The 18,750-nt window shown below is 49.8% G+C and overlaps 1 protein-coding gene across 1 annotated transcript in view; it reads left to right on the plus strand.

The window, feature by feature from the left end:
- GNS (glucosamine (N-acetyl)-6-sulfatase) overlaps positions 1-13,545 on the plus strand; it is a 28,580-nt gene extending 15,035 nt beyond the window's left edge. The window contains exons 9-14 of the mRNA XM_075551337.1: positions 1,430-1,533; positions 3,922-4,023; positions 6,384-6,491; positions 7,424-7,534; positions 9,447-9,607; positions 11,163-13,545. Of these exons, the coding sequence (XP_075407452.1) occupies positions 1,430-1,533; positions 3,922-4,023; positions 6,384-6,491; positions 7,424-7,534; positions 9,447-9,607; positions 11,163-11,241 (665 nt within the window). The 3' untranslated portion in view covers positions 11,242-13,545. The remainder of the gene's footprint in view (positions 1-1,429; positions 1,534-3,921; positions 4,024-6,383; positions 6,492-7,423; positions 7,535-9,446; positions 9,608-11,162) is intronic.
- The last annotated feature ends 5,205 nt before the right edge of the window (positions 13,546-18,750 follow it).

An 18,750-nucleotide genomic window follows, 5' to 3' on the forward strand; every position in this document is an offset into this window, starting at 1 on the left:
CTCAACCCACTAAGTGGCAGTGGGCTTGGTTCTCGGTGTGTCTGCACGTGAGCAGATTGATTAGGCATTTATGGTATATAAATAAGGTATGTATTTTGTTAGAGTCAGGACTAATAAAATAACCTCTTTCATCTCTTTTAAGTTTTCTCCTGCATGTGACCAGTTTTTGGAATTCTTTCCACCGCTCCCCAGCTTTCTTTTTGCTGCTAGAAACCTCTGAAGCAAACCCCAGGCATTATGTACTTCCACATGCCAACATTTGCATGCACATCTGGTTGACAAGGGTCAATCTTACTTTATCCTACCGGTTCCACCCTAGGAAAATTCATACTCATTAAGTGTTACCATCTAATGCCCAGAATATATTCAGGTGTACTTGAATTTTTTTCTTCTAGCAATTTATTTATAGCAGGAAATAGATAAGATGCTCACATTCGTTACATATATGCATGTGGGCACATTGCAGTCTCTCTTGTCTTTCACTTTGCCACAGATTTACACGAAATAGTCCTTTGTGCGTTAGCACACCTTACATCCTGAATTTGGCTGTTTGTAGTCTTAGTGTGTTGGTCATCTGTGCTTACCTTGTTTTCTTGCAATTGGCAGTCTGGAAACTTGATAGAAATGTGTCATTTCAGGCTAGAATGCTTCACAGGTGATGCTGCTGCCCATTTTGTACTACATTACATCATCGGGTTTTGGTACCCGGTTGCCTTATATACAGGGATGATACACCCTAGTGGCATAGTGGATTACACGTTGCATTGCTAACGGCAAGGTCAGCAGTGTGAACGAACCCACCAGCTGTCACGTGAGAGGAAGACGAGGCTCTCTGTTCCCATGAAGATTTACGGAAATATTGGAACCCAGAGGGCCAGTTCTACGCTGTTGTGTGGGGTTGAAATAAGTCGCAATTGACTATGGCAGTGGGTTTTAGAGTGTTAACTGGTGGCTCAGTCTGAGCCCTTCCTGTGAACCTTTCTACAGTTAGGCTTCCATTGATGAATGTTGCCTAAATCCACAGTTCCTGTAGAAGCTGCAAAATGCTGACTGCCATTCTGTCCTTCCCTTTGCTTTTGCTAGCTGGCTCAGGGAGTAACTTTGTCTCCTCCACTATTTGGTTAGCTTGAAATGCAATTGATTCAGGAAAGACAGTTTCCTTTCCTGTTGTTAAGCAGTGTTTAGAGGAGCCTCACTTGCTGTGCTCCAGGTGGAGTGCCACGGTAAACGGAGGGTTGCATGTCTGTATGTTCCAGTATGTTCCAGCCATGTTCGAGGGAAGTGCCTCTAGGCATTTATCTAAAGAGGAACTCAGGCAAACGGAAGCTTGCTCACAAACGGTGTAGTTAGTAAAATGAAGCTGTGTGAGCACAATGTGGTCAGGCCTTCCACCTTCCCTCCATCTTAACCTTGTTTGCTCTGCTTACAGGACAGTTTTCTTTGCCGATAGACAAGCGGCAGCTGTATGAGTTTGACATCAAAGTTCCACTCTTGGTCCGAGGACCTGGGATCAAACCAAATCAAACAAGCAAGGTACGTGCCCGACAAGATGGTGGCGTGGGCGCCTTCCCAGCAAGTAAGGGTATTCTGAGCAGAGACTGGATGCGTTTCTTCTTCTGCGAGGGGGAGGACCAGTCAGCTCCAGACTTTGCAGCGTAATGATCAGTCCACTTCTCAAACTTCCATGCTCATCCAGCCCCCAGTCACACCCTTCCTCCCCTGGTCAGACCCGTGGAGCCAGTGTGAATAGCTTGTTTCTCTTTTGAGACTAGGTCTTTACTTAATTAAGAACAGGGACTGGCAAGCAGGTTGTACATCAAAACTGACCCCTGAAATTGTGGGAAAGGAAAATGGTACGTGCTGGGTAACATCTGGAGGTTTTGATAGGCTGCCTTGGTCTGGAATAGGCACCTGGCACACCGGTCCTTTACTTTCTTATTTTTAACGTGGAGAGATGTTTCTAAGATGTAGCTTGGTTTGGGGCAGACTTGACCGTGCAGAGAACCCCGAGGATCTCGTGAAGATGCAGGGGTGACGAGCGCTGTTCGTCTGATGTTTTGTTAGTTGCCGGAAGGAAGGACCAGGCCGTCGGCATGTTTGAGTCTCCTGTTGGGGCTGTCGTGTCAGCGCTAGAAAACGTCTTCCTCCCTGAGGCTCCTCTGCTATCCTGCTGGTCGGTGCTAGAGCCGTCACAGGAGCACATTCCAGTGGTGTCAGTGTTTGTCCACACTAGGTCCTGACCCCGGGCACCTCATCTCCATCCTCCTAGATGCAGCAGCTTCCGGCTGAGCTCTGGGGCACGGAAAAGCATGTACATAGGTGATGCCAAAACTGCAAAGTGGGTTTCAAAATGAGCCAGGCTTTCTACCCAGCAGAAGTACCAACTGGGTATTTGAGTTGAGTTTGGGGTTTTCCTGGCTTCCTATACAGTACTCCTGAAGGAGAGCTGTTCAGGGGCCATCGGGGAAGCCCCACAGTCACAGGCCAGTCCCTTTCTACTGCCAAGCTGAGCTCCCTCTGAGCGTAGCATCTCTGAACGGAGCAGGCAAATCTGGAAAACTGAGCTCTTACGAGTGCTTTCCTGAGCGGGGGCGAAGCGCGGGGCAGCTTTTCCCTGGCGTGTGAGGGACGCCCGGTGTAAGGAGTGAATGGAGCATGTCAGGCGATGCTCGGGGCGCAGGTGGCGCCTTTTCCCTTTTAGAGTCACATCTGCACATGAGGGTGAGGAAGCAATCTTGAGATCTGGAATGAATCGTGGGCCCTAGGAAGCCGGCACTGCCGTCACCGGGAGCACTTAGGGGAATGCCCAGTCTGTGACAGATGCCAGTCTGAGGATTCTCCCTGAAGGACGGGAAAATGGAATCGAAAGAGAGCAGCCTTATTCAATGAGTGCTCTTATCCCCTTTGAGAGAGGATGACATTGAAGTACAGAAGTCAAATGGTTGCCCAAGGTCGCCCTTCTGGAGTAGGTTTCCTATAGCCTTCGAAGGCAGCGATACACACTGGTTGGCAGGGGAGTCACTGAGAAACTGTAACAGGAGCTAGGGGACAAGTGACCCACCTTGGAGACATTCGGTAGCGTCAGAAGTCCACGGAAGTGACGGGCAGCGCCGTCATCTGAGTAACCAGGTCCTAGGGCGCTTTCTAAAGGCGCCGATGGTGCCCTGGTTAAGGGCTCGTCTGCCACTGAAAGGTCAGCGGTCCAAACCTGCCTGCCTTCCCCTCAAATGTACAGCATAGGAAACCATATGGGGATCCTATAGGGCCACCACAAGTTCAAATAGACAGCAAAGAACAAGGAGACACCCGCTATCAAATATATTGGCATTTTCTGTTGAGTTATAAAGGTACTTAAGGCAATCCCAAAATAATTGTTTTTTTAAGTTTTCATCAACTATTCCATTGAGGGGATTGCAATCTATGGTGTGAAACAAAGTGTGTATGAACTGTTGTGTATGAGTGGAAAACTGATCTGCACCAGAAGCCTTCACCCACTTCACAACAAGAAGTTAAAAAGAAAGAAAGAAACGATCAACAGCCTTGGAGACTCTGGAACAGCTCTGCTCTGTTCTGCCCTGCAGGGTCACAGTGAATTGGACACTTGATAGCCAAGGGTTTGGGCTGGGTTTTGATTGGATAATACTAACACTGGAAAAGTAGCACTCGTGGTTTTTCTTATGTTTGTACAGTTGAAAATAATCAACCCCCCTGTTTACTACAAGAACTCATTGTTTTTTTAATTCTGAGGTGTGTACAGTAGCCACAATTCAGCAAGAGTGATAAACAGGGGTCAAGTCTTCATTAGAGCCTTGTTGGTTCCTGGTGAGACTAGCGGTTGCCTTTTTCTCTCCTGGGTGTTGATGACAGAGAGAGAGGAAGACGAAGGCTTTAGTCTAGACTGCTTTCTCCTCACTCCCATAGATGCTCGTCGCCAACATTGACTTGGGACCCACTATTTTGGACATCGCGGGCTATGATCTGAATAAGACGCAGATGGATGGAATGTCTTTCTTACCCATTTTGGTGAGTACACAATCCTCAGCGAGATCTGAGCCAAGGTTCTGGAATAAACAAAGCCATTGCATGTTGACGAAGGGAACAGACCTTTGCTCTGATCTGGTGGCGGAAGCAGCTTTCTAAGAGAAAGGACTGATGGGCCATGGACCATCCCCTTCCTCCCATGCCCCATCCTAAACAAAGTTAAGTAACAACTTGGGGAACTATCTGTAGCATATGGGGAAAGGGTAATTAGTTCGAATATCCTTGTCTTTAGAAATACACGATAAATGTAACAGGAGGAAAGTGGTCACAGGTTCCCTGCTGCTGCTGTGAGGTGCCATTGAGTCTGGGTTTTCACAGAACAAAACACTGCCCAGACTGGCACCATCCTCACAGCTGTCGAGGGCCTCCCTCCCTCTCGCTGACGTCCTACTATGTGTCAGTGATGCGTGCACAATGTCCTTCTCTAGGGGCCGGGTCCTCCTGACGATAGTGGATACTTGAGAGGACGTGTCACCATCCTACTTTTTTTTAACCCCTAATTCTGTTTTTATTTCTACATATGAAAGCCCCTTTGAATTATCACTACTGGTTTCCTTTCAGAATACTTTTCTTATTACAACTATACAGTTAGGCTATCTACCCAATCCATAAATTCTAGGCTGGCAGTTTTAAAATATGTACATGGAAAAACAAGACAGTATGTACAAACCAAATGCAAATAAAAATCTCTTTAAAATCATAGAAATTCTTTTAGCAGGTTACATTGATCCTATTAAAAATGGTTCATCTGTGTACAATACACGATCTTTAAAAATACTAAGCCCAGCAACAAATGAACAAAAGTCCTTTGGTCCAGCACATGGATGTAGAAATTCAGCTTGTTCCGGATCACCTTTGTGGGCTGGGCCTCTCTCGTGTGGCTAACTTGGCAGGAGCACACAGCTGACTGTCTCTGAATGCTCAACACGAGTGGGGGGTGAGGAGACCACCCTGGCTTCGATGGAGCATTCTGGCTGTACCGCTCAAGACAGCGACTAGTCAAGTCACAGGAGAATAGGAAATGGCCAGGAGCCAGTGGCGGGGGTTATGGCAGAGCCGCTAAAGTGAACGTGTAAGCACGGGAGGCCTTTGTCACCTGCCAAACTCTTTTTTACATCTACTGTCCTGATGGCACAGTCAACTTTTTGGAAGACCTGAAAAAGGCATATTGAGCTTCTGATTGAAATTGCATTGAATCCATGCCAGCTCACTGGGCTGCCTCTTCTAAGACACAGCCTTGATGACCAGCACAGACCAGGAAGAAAAGCTTGGAACGCTACACGCAGCCGGGGTAAACCCTGTGGAACACAGCAGTCGAAGCCCACTGTGCTCGAGCCAGCCTCTAAAATACCGACAACCATGCTGAGGACAGTGTGAGGCCCTCCGTTAGTAATGTGCCCAGTACACGCGCGAGGGCTTGGCCGGGTTCCCTCCCCACTCCCAAACGCCTGTGGCTTCCCGGTGCCTGCTCTTCTTCACAGACGGAAACGTGCAGGGCCTCTTCCTGTCTGCGCTCCAGCTGCCTCTCAGATCCGGAGCTGGCATTTCCCTTCCTTTCTGAATACCGTGTCTCAGGAAGCCAGAGGCTCTGCTTCCCTCCCATCCTCCTGCCAGCACCTGCCGGTCTGTCTGTCCTCTCCCGGTTGGATGGCGCTGCTGCTCTTCCACCCTGCCCATGTGCTGGGGGATTATTTGAGTTAATGCGTGCTTTATGTTTTCAGACATTGGAACTGGTTCTGCTCCTTAGCACTTACACTTGCACTCTCTGTGTTTGCTGCCTTCTAAACTTCTTGGGGTATGAGCGTAGCAGAGTTTTTATAGAGCACATATAAAACTTAAACAACAACCAAAAAACACACTGCCATTGAGTCACTGCTGACTCAGAGTGACCTGTCTCTAAGACTGGAACTGTTGGCAAGAGTAGGAAGCCCGATCTTTCTCCCTCAGAGCTGCTGCTGATTTCGAACTGCTGACCAGGTGAGTCACAGCCCAACAGGTAACCACTACACCACCAGAGTTTCTTATAGCACATGTACACAGTGTTCAATATTCCACTTTGGACTTTGTGCAGCTTGCCGGGTGAATTTGAGCCTTGCTTAGCTTCCATGTCGCTTTCCCTTCCTGGCCTGCTTCACAGCAGTGGCCTTGGAGAGCGACTATGAAGTGTTCGCCCCATCGCATGGGCGGGCTCTGTAAACAGCAAACGCCGGGATCAGCAGCCTTCACTTGCACCCGTTCCAGTCACTCCCTTTTAGTTCCTGAATGCAGAGCCCAAGAAAGGCCTTCTCCTGAGCCCTTGTGTTCTGTGATCCTCACCCAAACCACCTTTCTCTCGTCTCTAGAGAGGCGCTGGTAACCTGACCTGGCGATCAGATATCCTGGTCGAATATCAAGGAGAAGGACACAATGTCTCCGACCCAACCTGCCCTTCCGTGGGTCCCGGAGTGTCGGTGAGTTGGCTCAGGCAGCCTTTCCGTGGCAAACACATACAGTGTGGCTCTAGGTCAGCGGTTCTCAGCCTGTGGGTCTCAATCCCTTTAGGGGTCAAGCGACCCTTGCCAGGGGTCGTCCGGTTCATCACAGTAGCAAAATTACAATGATGAAGTAACAACGAAAATAATGTTATGGTTGGGGGTCACCACCACATGAGAACCTGTCTGAAAGGGTTGCGGCCTGAGGAAGGTAGAGAACCACCGCTCTAGGGGCTCAGGTCTTGGAACCTTTACCCTGAGCTCTGCGTCTCCGTCTTTGTCACTTGACTTGGATCGTTAGTAGCTGGACTGCTGCAGAAAGCGTGCTACTGACCCATTGTGGCAGCTTCCACTGGGGACGTGTCATTGCAAGTGACACACTTTGGCAGCAAGCAGGCTGGTCACGGAGGTGGAGACAGCCCTGTGGGGAATAAGCTTCCATCTGGAGTCAGCTCTCGTAACACCAGTGTTACAATTCAGTAAAAACAACCCAGACTATATTAAAGGCTCTGGGAGACCTGAGGGAGGGAGTAAGTTAGGGTGAAGTCTGACTGGCTGATAAATCCGATACTCCTATGAAAGTGCAGGTGATTAATTCCCTGTGATGTTCTCCTCCTGCAACCCTTGAGGAAGACAGTTGCTCAGAACCCTCAGAGGTGACTGCTGTCTGCATACAATCCCTTCTCTCATCAGCCCAGGCCTTGTAAAGGTGCTCCTGTCAGATGGTCAGCATTCTGCAAGTCAGCCCTCTAGCAAAGCCTCACACTGATGGTTGGCTCCTCTGTGGGAGTCATCCTCATTTCTGTGCAACTGCACGTCGGCCCTCCCCCCTCTGGGTTGCCCCTCTAGGCCGCTAGGCATTTGTTACTGTGGGAGAAGTGCATCCGCTGACCTGGTGCATGTCCCCACAGCAATGCTTCCCAGACTGCGTGTGTGAAGATGCATATAACAACACCTACGCTTGTGTCAGGACCATGTCCGCCTCGTGGAACTTACAGTATTGCGAGTTTGATGATCAGGAGGTAAGGCCACCTTCCCCCTGCTGCTTCCCCCACCCCTTTGTGACTGGCAGTGCTTCACCCCTCTGGGCTGTGACGGGAGCAGTTCTCAGGGTGCTCCGCAAGGAAGACCTTTGCCTGCGCTCGGCTGCGTCCCAGTCAGAAAAGCCCTCCTCTAAGGCCCCATCTGCCGCTTTTCTAGCTGGCCTTTCCAGAGAGGACTGCAGCCACTGCTACCACCACGCAGACACACGCACTTGAAACACAGTTTACTCCTTCCCGGAGACACAGGCCTGATCCGCCAGCTGCCCTGACAGCTCCGGGTGAACAGACACCTCTGCAGATGGGAGCCCAGTCAGGCCATTCCCTGTCCGCGTCCCAGCACCAGCTTGTTCAGGCACTTCTGGGCCCATCCCAGATGGATCTTCTGGTGCTCAAGTGGGTCAGCAGTAGGGCTCCCAGCCGAACTAGAAGCTCCATCCTTGGGCGCCGACGGCTTCTTGCCACATCTCTCGGTCTGGCTTGTCAGAAATCGCTTGTGATTTTGTGGCGTGTGCTCCCCTTGCCCCATTTGGCAGCACCCCCTGCCCCAATCCCCACCCCCCGCCCAGAAGAGACTCTGACTTATGTCTTGCCAAATTCATTGGCTTGCTCTGCCATGCTGTTGGCAGCACCAGAACACAGGCCGTGGGAGCACCTTCTCAGCCGGGGTCAAGTCCCTTCCTCCTGAGACGCCTTCCCAAACTTGGCTCCTGTGCCCCTCACCCATGTTGATCAGCTGCATCACTGCTTGATCGGAGCCCTGATACTTAACAATGGCTTACCCATGCCACTTTACAGATCTGTCCCATCTGAAAATCGCTGATAGATCCTTGCATTCGATACGAAGTCCTGGAGGTATACTTAGTAGATCACACGGAGGTCTGCTCACTGCAAGGTCAGCAGCTTAAAACCATTGCTGCTCCTCGGGAGAGGACTGGCGCTTGCCACTGCCATCCAGAGTGGCAGTCTTGGGAATCCACATGGGGCAGCGCTACCCTGTCCTGTAGGGTCACTGTCAGTCGGCATTGACTCAATGGCCATGAGGTTGGTTTGGGGGTTTTTAAGCAGTAAAATGAGGGCAGCTCTTTGAAGCCAGTTTAGGCAAAATTTACCTAGTGTTTTCCTAGCCTCCCATTTGACTCCAAATTGGAGAAGAGCAAACAAGTTAGAGGGGAGAAATTCTTACATGCTAGACACGTCTAATGTAAAAGAGAAAGAGAAGAGACCCGTCTCGCCTGTCAGGGGGACGGCAGTGATCTGTGCCCACCCAGCGGCCCTGACCAAGACAGCCCTGCAGCCTTAGAGATGACTGCCTCAGAGACCTGTGGCCGTGTGTGTCGGCCCCGGGGTTCTGTGGGTCAAAGATGACTGCGTGACACCCAGCAACGGTAGATGTGATCATTAGTAATGTCTTTTGTCCCATTGATAGTGTACATCTAAAACGGCTTTTTAAAATGGGAGACCCCACCGTATGAACAGCCACAGTTGTCCATGTCCGTCTTCAATAGCTTGATCACTCTTTAAAGGCAGAACTCGCCTTCAGATGTCGATGCTCACTTTAGCATCCTGGTCATTAAGTCCTGCTTGCTGAGACTTTGCCATTCGAGGGCCCTGCCTTCGGGGCTCTGCTTGGATTATACCGGCTAGTAGCTGCCCTCCCCACTTCCTGACTGCCGAAGACACGCTCCGGGTGTGCTGGGGGTGCCTGAGCAGCATGTGGGCTCTGGACTCCAAGGTAACTTAACTCTACAACAGATGCTCCATTGTCTTCCGGCGGCACTTAGGCTCTTTGAAGCTCTCGAGAGCAGATGCTGTCGGTATCCCGGCCCTGTGGGGAGTGTTCGCCAAACAGAGCCCTTTTTCACGTCTTCCTCCGGGCACTGCTGCCCTGTAGGTGTTCGTGGAAGTCTACAACCTGACCGCAGACCCGCACCAAATAACTAACATCGCTAAAACCATCGACCCGGAGCTCTTGGGAAAGATGAACTACCGGCTGATGATGTTACAGTCCTGTTCCGGACCAACCTGTCGCACGCCAGGGGTTTTTGACCCCAGGTAAGTGTTCCTTTTCTTCCATGAACTCACCAGGCCAGGCTGCCGTCGGCCGTCGCGCTCTTCTGGGAGGCAGAGGGAGAGCCTTCCAGACGGGGCTCTTGCTTTGCCTTGAGCTGAGCCACGTTGTATCATTCTGCTGTCCCAGTGCAGTAGCCATCTGTGCTGGGCTTGAACCCGGTTAGAAGCTTGCTGTCCACTGCCCTGCCGGTCAGCTCCAGCTGGAGGCTCTGCCCCGCCACCCTCCCTCCCTCCCTCCCTCCCTCCCAGTGGGACTCTCTCCTTCCTTCCCTGGGTCTGCTTGTCTGTCGTGGGACCATTTGGCAGCACGGGTGGCACCTGCGGCTTCTTTAAAGTGACCTTTGGCCCAGTGCACCATTGTACCCCAGGACTCCCAGGAGCAAGTGCCTTTATTTTAATTCTGTGGAGAACGCAACTACAGAGATGAACAGGATTGTCGGTAAACTTAATACGCTAAATAAGCATGATGAAAAGCGAGTTATGAGCGCTTCCACGTGGAAACGTACAAGCCCACAGTGAAATGTGGAGGTATAAGAGATAGACCACTGTCACCCACAACCTCAGGCCTCTTCTGCCCACTCCTGGCCTCTGAAAAAGCGGCTTTTCAGCAGTAACACTGATGGTCAGCACATCACACACGTGCGCGCCCTATGGCAGGAAGCCCTGGTGACACAGCGGCTAATGCCCTGGGCTGCTCTCCACAGGGCAGTGGTTCAAACCCAGCAGCCTCTCTGAAGGAGCACGTGGAGGCTGTCTGCTCCGGCAGAGATGGACTGTCTCGGAGACCCTGTGGGGTTTCCATGAGTGGAATCAGCTCCACGGTGACGTGGGGGGGCAAGGAGCTTGTCGTTTACTTTTGCCTGAAGAGTACATTCATGAAGTTAACGTGAGACTTCACCCTGGGAAAGGGTTGCTTCAGTTCTCAGCCCTGATGTGCCGAGGATAGGCAGGGAAGAAGGTGGCCCACCGGCAAGCTGCTGCTGGGATTTCACCATCTTTGGGTTCAGTGATGCCTTCAGTCTCAGGAAGTCGCGAAGGGGAGAAGGTGTCTGGGGCAGAACCTTGTGTCTTGCGCCTATGGCCAGAGACCAGGAAATTAAAAGTGGGGATCACTAGTAGTAGTTTATGTATCAAGGACTGCCTTGAATTCCCTTTCTGTTTGTAGGCAGGCAGGCTAATGACTGGTGCCAGCCCGGAGCCAAATTCAACACCAGGCCTGTCCTCTAACACAGTCCGTGTGTCTCACTGTAAAGAAACCTGGAAACGGCCAGCGGGGCGTTCAGCCAGGCTTCCACTCTTCCCATCACCTTCTCACACAGTTAGCTCTTCCACCGCCCCCCAACTGCTTCCCTTCCAAGATGAACGTTACCCGGTTTTCTCTTCCATTTTAAATTTTAATTAGCTAATGCTTACATCCCTTCTGACGATTTCGTTGGTCTCCTGGAGCCTGCCCTGCCATCCTTTCCAAGCAGGGATCCTGAATGAAAGACTGAGGCTCACGAGAGTTCACATGGTCCTGTGGCTTCTTTCCCTCCAGGTACAGATTTGACCCTCGTCTCATGTTCGGCACTCACGGCAGTGTCAGGACTCGAAGGTTCTCTAAACAGACTCTGTAGCAACCACACCCAGCCTCTGCAGTTGGATCCCTGCACGCCTTTCTGATGAAGTGATTGCAGTAGGTGTCTGTAGCTCGTCTTCAAGACCACGCCTGGAGGAGTTTCTGGCTGTGTGTTCAATCCTGTGTGAAAGTCCCATCAGCTGACTTCCTCGTGCCATGTGTGAAACTGAACTCTACCCCCATGGTGGGTGGAGCTGCCCGGGGCCCCTCCAGTCGGCCAGCCGTGAGCTCGCCTGAGGTCTTTGCTCTCGCCCTATCTTTTCTGTCATGGGGCCACCATCCTTGATTCTACCCTGTGTGTCAAAGTCTGAACTTGTAAAACTTGCAATACTTTAGGGCAAAAAAAATTTATTTTGGCATACACACCTTGGCCCCACAGCCAAGGACTTACAAGAACATTTCACATTGAGCCCTTCACTAGCAAAAAATATTAACCTGGCTTAAAAACAAACAAAACACCGGAGCTAGTGCAGTAGCATTGTTTTTAGATCAGGAAACTTTAAGGGTACATTTCCTGCCTGCCCATCACCTTATGGTCAGGTTGCAAATCCTAAACCTGCCAACCAAACCCGTGGGGGCGTGGTTCGAGTGCTTAGTTTTGATTTTGAACTGCTCCGGAGATGAAACCGAAGCAGCATCCTTTGCTAAAGTGTTACTCCAGAGAGCCCGCAAAAGTACGGCCGCCTCCGGCCCAGCGGGGGCGAATCGCCGCTGCAAACCAGGAGCCGCAACAGGAGCGCTCCTTTCCCTTTTCCGTCTGTCCCTTGGGGGCCAGGGGTTGGGGGGAGGCAGGGTTTCTCTTCTAGAGAAGGCACGCTCATGCTGGCAGGTTGAGGGGCAAAGTGTCTCCCAGCATGGCGCCTGGGTTTGTATGTGAAGTTGTTTAGACTCTCAGCAGCTGGTTGCAATTCTTTTTTGCGTTTGTGTTAAGATGTAAAAGTCTCTGGTCCCCAGTCAGTATCCCCCTGTCAAAATCAGGTCTGCTTGCGTCTCCACTCTGTCGGCCACCCAGGGACCAGCCCCATAGCGACTGCATTCTGCTCCGGAAGACTGATCGTGGTGGAGCAGCAAGTGAGTAGGAGCGGTGCTTTATAACTGCTCAGCGCAGGCCATAAGTGGGTGTAGCTTTGGCTTCATTTGGGTTCTTCTGTCGCGCTTGGAGCACTTTTGTTGGTGAGACTTGCCACAAGTTAACTGTGCTACCAGAATTTCAGCTCGCCACAGCGTTATTCCTGCACCTCCAGGGAGCGCAGCACCCGGGGACTCTCTGGAGGTGAAGTCGGCAAGGGGATGTTCTATGCGAACAGCCAAGCTGCACTGCAGAATGTGGGTATTGACTCTCCTGCAACATTCTCGGTGAATGGACCAGTGACCCCAATCAAAGAGGCCAGCTCTGACCAGCTCTGGGATTGCAGCATCCCCTTATTCAATCTTTTGTTGGTTCCTAGTAGCAGGTGCTGTCCTCCGAGTGGACCAAGCCAGTGTCCGGTGGCATCTCCGCCACTCTGCTGTTCCAGTCAGTGACTTCCGGGTGGGCAGGGGCCTGTTGTGGGCACTCCCTGCGGACCTCTAAAACAACCTGAGGGATGGACCTCAGATTATAGCCTAGCAGACTGCAAGCTGCCCCCAGCATCTAGAATGTGTGTGTAGGGGTGACCCACTGTGAGAGGCTTTCCGTGTCTGCATCAACTGTGTTCACCCAAGAGTTCGCTGATTTCCCCCTTCATAAAGGCCGGTCCACGTCTGTGGCTGACCGGGGCGTCGTGGGCTGTCGATCCAGTAAGAATGAGCGGAGGCCTTGGACATGAGTAGGGAGTTTGCCTTAGAGTTCTTACTACAAAGCTCTCTCAAATTCAGTCAACCTTGTGAGCATCGTGGAATTTGACAAATGGTGCTGTCACAAATACTTTTTAATTGACAAAACAATAAGGTGGCTTTGTTTAAAATAAATATTCTACATAGATACACATACAAAGTAGAACAAAAGCGTTCTTACCACGTCTAAGGGTCTAAGTGAAAGGATGAGGGAGCAAAGCTGTGCGGGGCCTCTCTGCAGAGAAAGCAAGGGCTGGTTGTGCTGCCCCGTCCGTGGGAGGGAGGAGGCGGGACACGTGGTTCTCTCACCTACACCACCTCAGCGCCACTCGATTGTCGTGCTGGGTCCCCAGTGGAAGCACCTGCTCTGGAAGCCCCTCTGCCCTGGCTCTGGGTCATCCTCAGTCGTTCGACCTAGAAAGTGCCCTTCAAAGGACCCTGTTCACTGCTGCACTTTTCAATGAATTAAAACTTATTTCTGGGTCTAGTGGAAGTGTGTCCTTTTTTCCAGTGCCCAAATAGTAATGCTGAGAAGATGCTTTCCATCGTCTTCCTGCAGTTTAACATGTCACTGGTGCGAGTGGGCTTGTCCTCCTGAAGGCTGAGTTCTATCCGGGTGCCACCCCTGTACCTGGTCCCTACAGCCCGAACCCGGTGTCAAAAACCTTTCCTGATGGACGACGATTCATTCACAGCTTGGCTGGCTGTAAAATAGAGTGAGCTCACCCTCCAAGATGCTATGTCTTTGATGTCAAGACATGTGACCTCATGTTCTCATGGAGGAATGGCTTTGTACGCGGGTGCAACACACTTCCTGAAAGGACCAAATAGTATATATTTCTGGCTGACAAACTCATGGTGTCTGTCACAACTATTGTTGGACAAGAGCAACCATAGTTGCTTCATAAACAAGGGACTGTGATCTAATAAGTTTATATATAAACACAGGCTTGCTGTTATTTGCCGACTTGTGGCTTGTAGGACGCCTCATACCCATAAAAGTTGCCAGATAATACCTTCTTTAAGAAACAGGAAATACGGGGATACCACAATGCTAAGCTTACTGGTTTAGGACCTGGGACTTGAGTTTTCACCCCCCACAGAAGCAAGTCTTTCTGTTTCACGGATGGAGACAGCACCACACAGCATGAATGTGTCAGTTGGCTTGGGGTCCCCCAGGTGCACCTTGAAGGGCGCTGGCGGATGATGCCTATACATGCTGTGGATTTTGTTACCAGAAAAGGACACGGAGCTTAGGGAAGCTGCCATTCCTCCTAGAGGACTAACAGTACCTCATCCCTCCAGGTTGCTCACTGCCATCACCGCCTTGAGAAACAGGTACAGAAACCATCAGGGCCTTGCATTCTTGGCCGACCCAGCAAGAACAAGCAGGGGTGGTCAGGAGCCATGGTGAATTGCCTCCCAATAACGGTCAGCTGCTCCACCGCAGGGGCTCGCCTAGCCGCATGCGCTACCCTTCTCCCTCCATAAGTTCTGAAGAGCAGACCAGGCCAAGAAGCAGTTGTAGACCCGAATGCTCTAAGGAGAGTTCTTTACCTGGAGCTCAAGCCCAAGCAACCGGAGTAAGTAAAAATGACAGGTACTGTCTGGCCTTTTCGATGTCAAGACTTCTAGAGGTGGCGAAGCGGGGAAAGGTGCTGTGCAGTCAAATGCCCTTGGCACGTGTTACCGTGGGAATGGTTTGACCTTCATCTCAATCAGGGTTGGGATGCCTTTTTTTCCCCCGCCCAAGGGCCATTTAGATAGAATATCATTCACAAGCCGTACTGATCAAACATTAACTCACCCCTGATATGACTGGAATTGCTTGCTTTTGAGGTGTGTGAGCTGCTACTGATTTTACAAGCCTTACACGGGCTGTGGGCTGGAGCTTGCCCACCCTGGTCTACATACTAAGGGACGGGATAGAAGCCCTGTGCTGAGTGACCACCAAGGAGGAGGGAACTCGATGTACACAGATGAGTTCACTTTCCTAACGTCCCACCAAGCCTGTCCCCAGCCCAGTAGAGCCAGATTCTGTACAGAACTGGGCTTTGTTTCATCCTCTCCCACCAGTGGATTGTGAAGATTGTTGAGGTTAGGGCCAGCCAGAGAACCCTAAGGACACAGGCTGAAAGCACTGCGTTGCGGCGCCTCTCCTGAGGCGCTAGAAGCTGCTCTGGAAGGTCTAGATGGTGAGACATGGGAGGTGGCCTCTGGAATATGGCAGAATAGCGAGAGTTCTCATTTTTAGTCTTTGAGAGATTTTGTGGCTACTTTCTGCCATTGAGATTTGAGGTCCACATATGTCCCTGTGAACTTGAAACTGATACTAATAGGTTCCCTAGGGGCTAGCTACAGAGGCTGCTTGTGGATGCGTGTGGGGTGACAACAGCTCCTTGGGAAAGATGGGGTGACACTTCCCTCAGCCCAGTCTGCTGGAGCTCACCACGCCAGTTCGTCACAGACAGGATTTGAGTAAGGATCTGGCTTCAAAGCCATCGCTCTTCTTCCTTTTTTTGGATACCTTTCTAAGCAGTTTCATTAGCACTTTCTCCACATGTCATGCAATTCAAGTCAAGGAGAGTTGTATAATTGTCATCATATTCAATTCTAGATCATTTTTCTTCCTTGTCGTCACTGTTATGCATGTAATAATTCATACTTTCCAAATCGTGGCAAAAATATACACAACAGAACAGTCTCCAATTCCACAACTTCTACGTCTGTAATTCAGTGTCACTGATTATACTCTTTGTGCTGTGCAGCCCCTATGGATCTTTCCCGAATTCTCCCGCCATTGACATCAACTCCACGCCCCTGCACAACAACGCTTTCTCCCTCACTCACGGTACATTTGGTTTCTACCCCCTCCCTCCCGCCCCCTGTGGTTTTCTTGATAAAATCGCGTTTAGAATGAGTTGTGTAATCACAGTTCTGGTGCTCCCTCTCCCTCCTATATTCATGGTTTGCGCCCCAAATCCCCTCATCCTCCCAATCTCCAACCCCCACCCCTACATCCCCTACAAACCCTCGCATCAGTTATTATCTCTATACTTCGGTGCTTCACAAACTGGCACACCAAAAAGAAACAGTGAAAAACAATAATAATGAGTAAGAAAGAAAAGACTATCATCAATATTTAAAAAGCCAGGGAAGAAATGTTTTGTCATGGTTCCAGCAAGAGGCCCTTGCACCTAGGACAATCTCAGGCTGTGTGAAGAAGGAGGTCAACTCAAGTATCAAGCACCTTCCAGTACAATCAGTGATCTCTATCTCAGCCTGTGGCTCCAGCAGGGCTGCCCGAGGTTTAATCTGGCTACTCTGCAGAGAGGTTTGGGGTTCGAGTCCTTCATAGCCTTGTACAAATTGGGTATTCACAAGTTAAGCTGATCATTTCCCTTCCTCGTATTTGGATTCTGCCATCTTCACCTTTGATCACACAGGCTGGCATGCTTTTACCGTGTGGATTCCTCACCTAGATGGCTGCTGGTTTGCGTATAAGCCTGTAAGACCCCAGACGTTATTCCAATAGATAGCCAGGCACCATCTGCTTTCTTCACCACGCTTTGCTGTAGCACCCTTTATTCAGTGATCTCTTCATGAAGCTGAGTATTGAGGAGGGCCATGTTATCAGAACTGTTTTTGGATTGGGCTAGAGCTAAGTGGGAACCCAGAATCCATCTGCAAAGCGATCTTTCTGTTGTCCTCGGCTTGCTTTGAAAGAAACCATCCCCAGCTCATCATATATGATTACTAACTTTGAAAATATATCAAAAAGCAAGTCTCTTCCTGTCATTAGCCTGTAGATAGTTGAAAAGAGAACTTGACTCTGTTGCCCACAGAGAAACTGATTTCAGTCTAAAGAATGCTACAGTAGAACCCCAGACCTGGATGCTAATCCAGTCTAGAAGGAGCATTGAGATGCAATGCAGCCGAGTTCCAAATCAATCGTTCCCACAAGAAATAACTTAAAATGGATTAATCCACTCTCAATCACCAAGTTTTTACCACAACCATGCCTTTTTACACAAAACATTCCAAAGTAAATTTCGAAGTAAATAAGTTCAGAGTCAAATACTATAATTTAAATAAGAAACACAACATTAAAAGTTTTTAACAACTACAGTAGGGCCCATACCTTGAGATTGATGAGGATCTGGATCTGTAGACACAGATGTAGAGAGAAGGTGTGGACAGAGAGTCCTTGTTTGGAAGGAGAATCCCCTTCCACCAAATCAACTGCTTGCTGCTCTTCAGGAGGATTTTCTTCCCCTTTCTTTGCCTTTTTTTACTAGGACATGGCTGGCTTTCTCTAAATAAAAAAAATCTGTGTAAATGGGATCTTCTGTTGGCATTTCCATAACTGTTTTCTAAAAGGGTTTACTAAATTTTCATCCGCAATATTGATTACACAGTTAACCAGTTCCTTGTCATGATTCTTTTTTTTTTAAACTCTCTTAGGACCCCAAAAGCCACAAAACCTAAGAAAACTATAGCAAAAACACTTAGAACACAGCTGCGAAAGGTTTAAACAGCGCATACTAATGCCAACTAACACCTGGTGACCGAAGCACGAACTGCTTTTTTTTTTTTTACAAAAATCACGTGTGTTGGGTCAGATTCCAATGTTCTGTTCAAGCTCCAACAGAATTTTCTCGACATTTCGCATCAAAATATGATTATGTCGAGTACGGATGCAGTCGAGGGCCGGGGTTCGACTGTATCGTCATTCAGATGGCTTCTCGCCTGCTTCACAGCACGGCTGCGGAAAAAGAAGAGTACTCAGGGCGCTTCCCTTCCCATCTCCTCTAACAATACCCAGCATGGCGAAGGTAGCCGACCTGCAAGAGCGGTCCCAGGGCTCCCCGCCCACAGTGCGTCAGAGCCGGTCTTCGAGACCAATAGAGTAAGGTGCAAGTCAGGGTGCGTAACTCCTGAGGCTAGTTAATAATAGACATGGCCCCTCCAACTTGTCTTGTGAATCATTCACTCTGGGGAAACTGCTGCCATCTCATGAAGCCCTAAGCAGCCCTCCTGAGATCCCTAGGGGAAGGACTTCCCAGCCAGCCAACCATGAGCCCACCTTGGAAGCAATCCTCTTTTCCCAATCAAGACTTAAGACAACCACATCTTAACTGAACCTCACAAGACATAAGCAAAACTGGCCCCAAACTTCTGACCCACAGAGACCTTATAAGTCATCGCTCTCTGAAGAGACTATGTTTGGGGGTAGCAATTTGATATGCAATGACATCTCACTGCCACGGAGTCAATTCTGACTCAGTGACTTGATAGGACAAGGTGGAACTGCCCCTGTGGGTTTCCAAGACCGTAACTCTTTGTGGGAGTAGAAAGCCTCATTTTCCCCTGAGGAGCAGCTGGTGGTTTCAAACTGCTCACCTCAAGGTTAGCGGCCCAATGCCACTATGGCTCCTACGCACCACCCCACATGACTAACAATGGCCATGGCTGGTGTGTGGAGAAATTACAAACACATCTGAGTGCCTGAGGCAGAGTACAGTTATCCAGTGGTTAAGGCTCAACTTCTCTCCCAAGAAGAAGACGAAAAAATTCTAAAGTGCTTTACATACTTGAAGACTATAAATAAACACTGGCTCCCAGCTCTGGCTCCTAAAACCGACTAGAAGCGTCTTTGATAAATTAGCTCTCAGCACATGTTGGAAACTAT

The sequence above is a fragment of the Tenrec ecaudatus genome, chromosome 6 (assembly GCF_050624435.1).
Source record: "Tenrec ecaudatus isolate mTenEca1 chromosome 6, mTenEca1.hap1, whole genome shotgun sequence".
NCBI classification, from domain to species: Eukaryota; Metazoa; Chordata; class Mammalia; order Afrosoricida; family Tenrecidae; genus Tenrec; species Tenrec ecaudatus.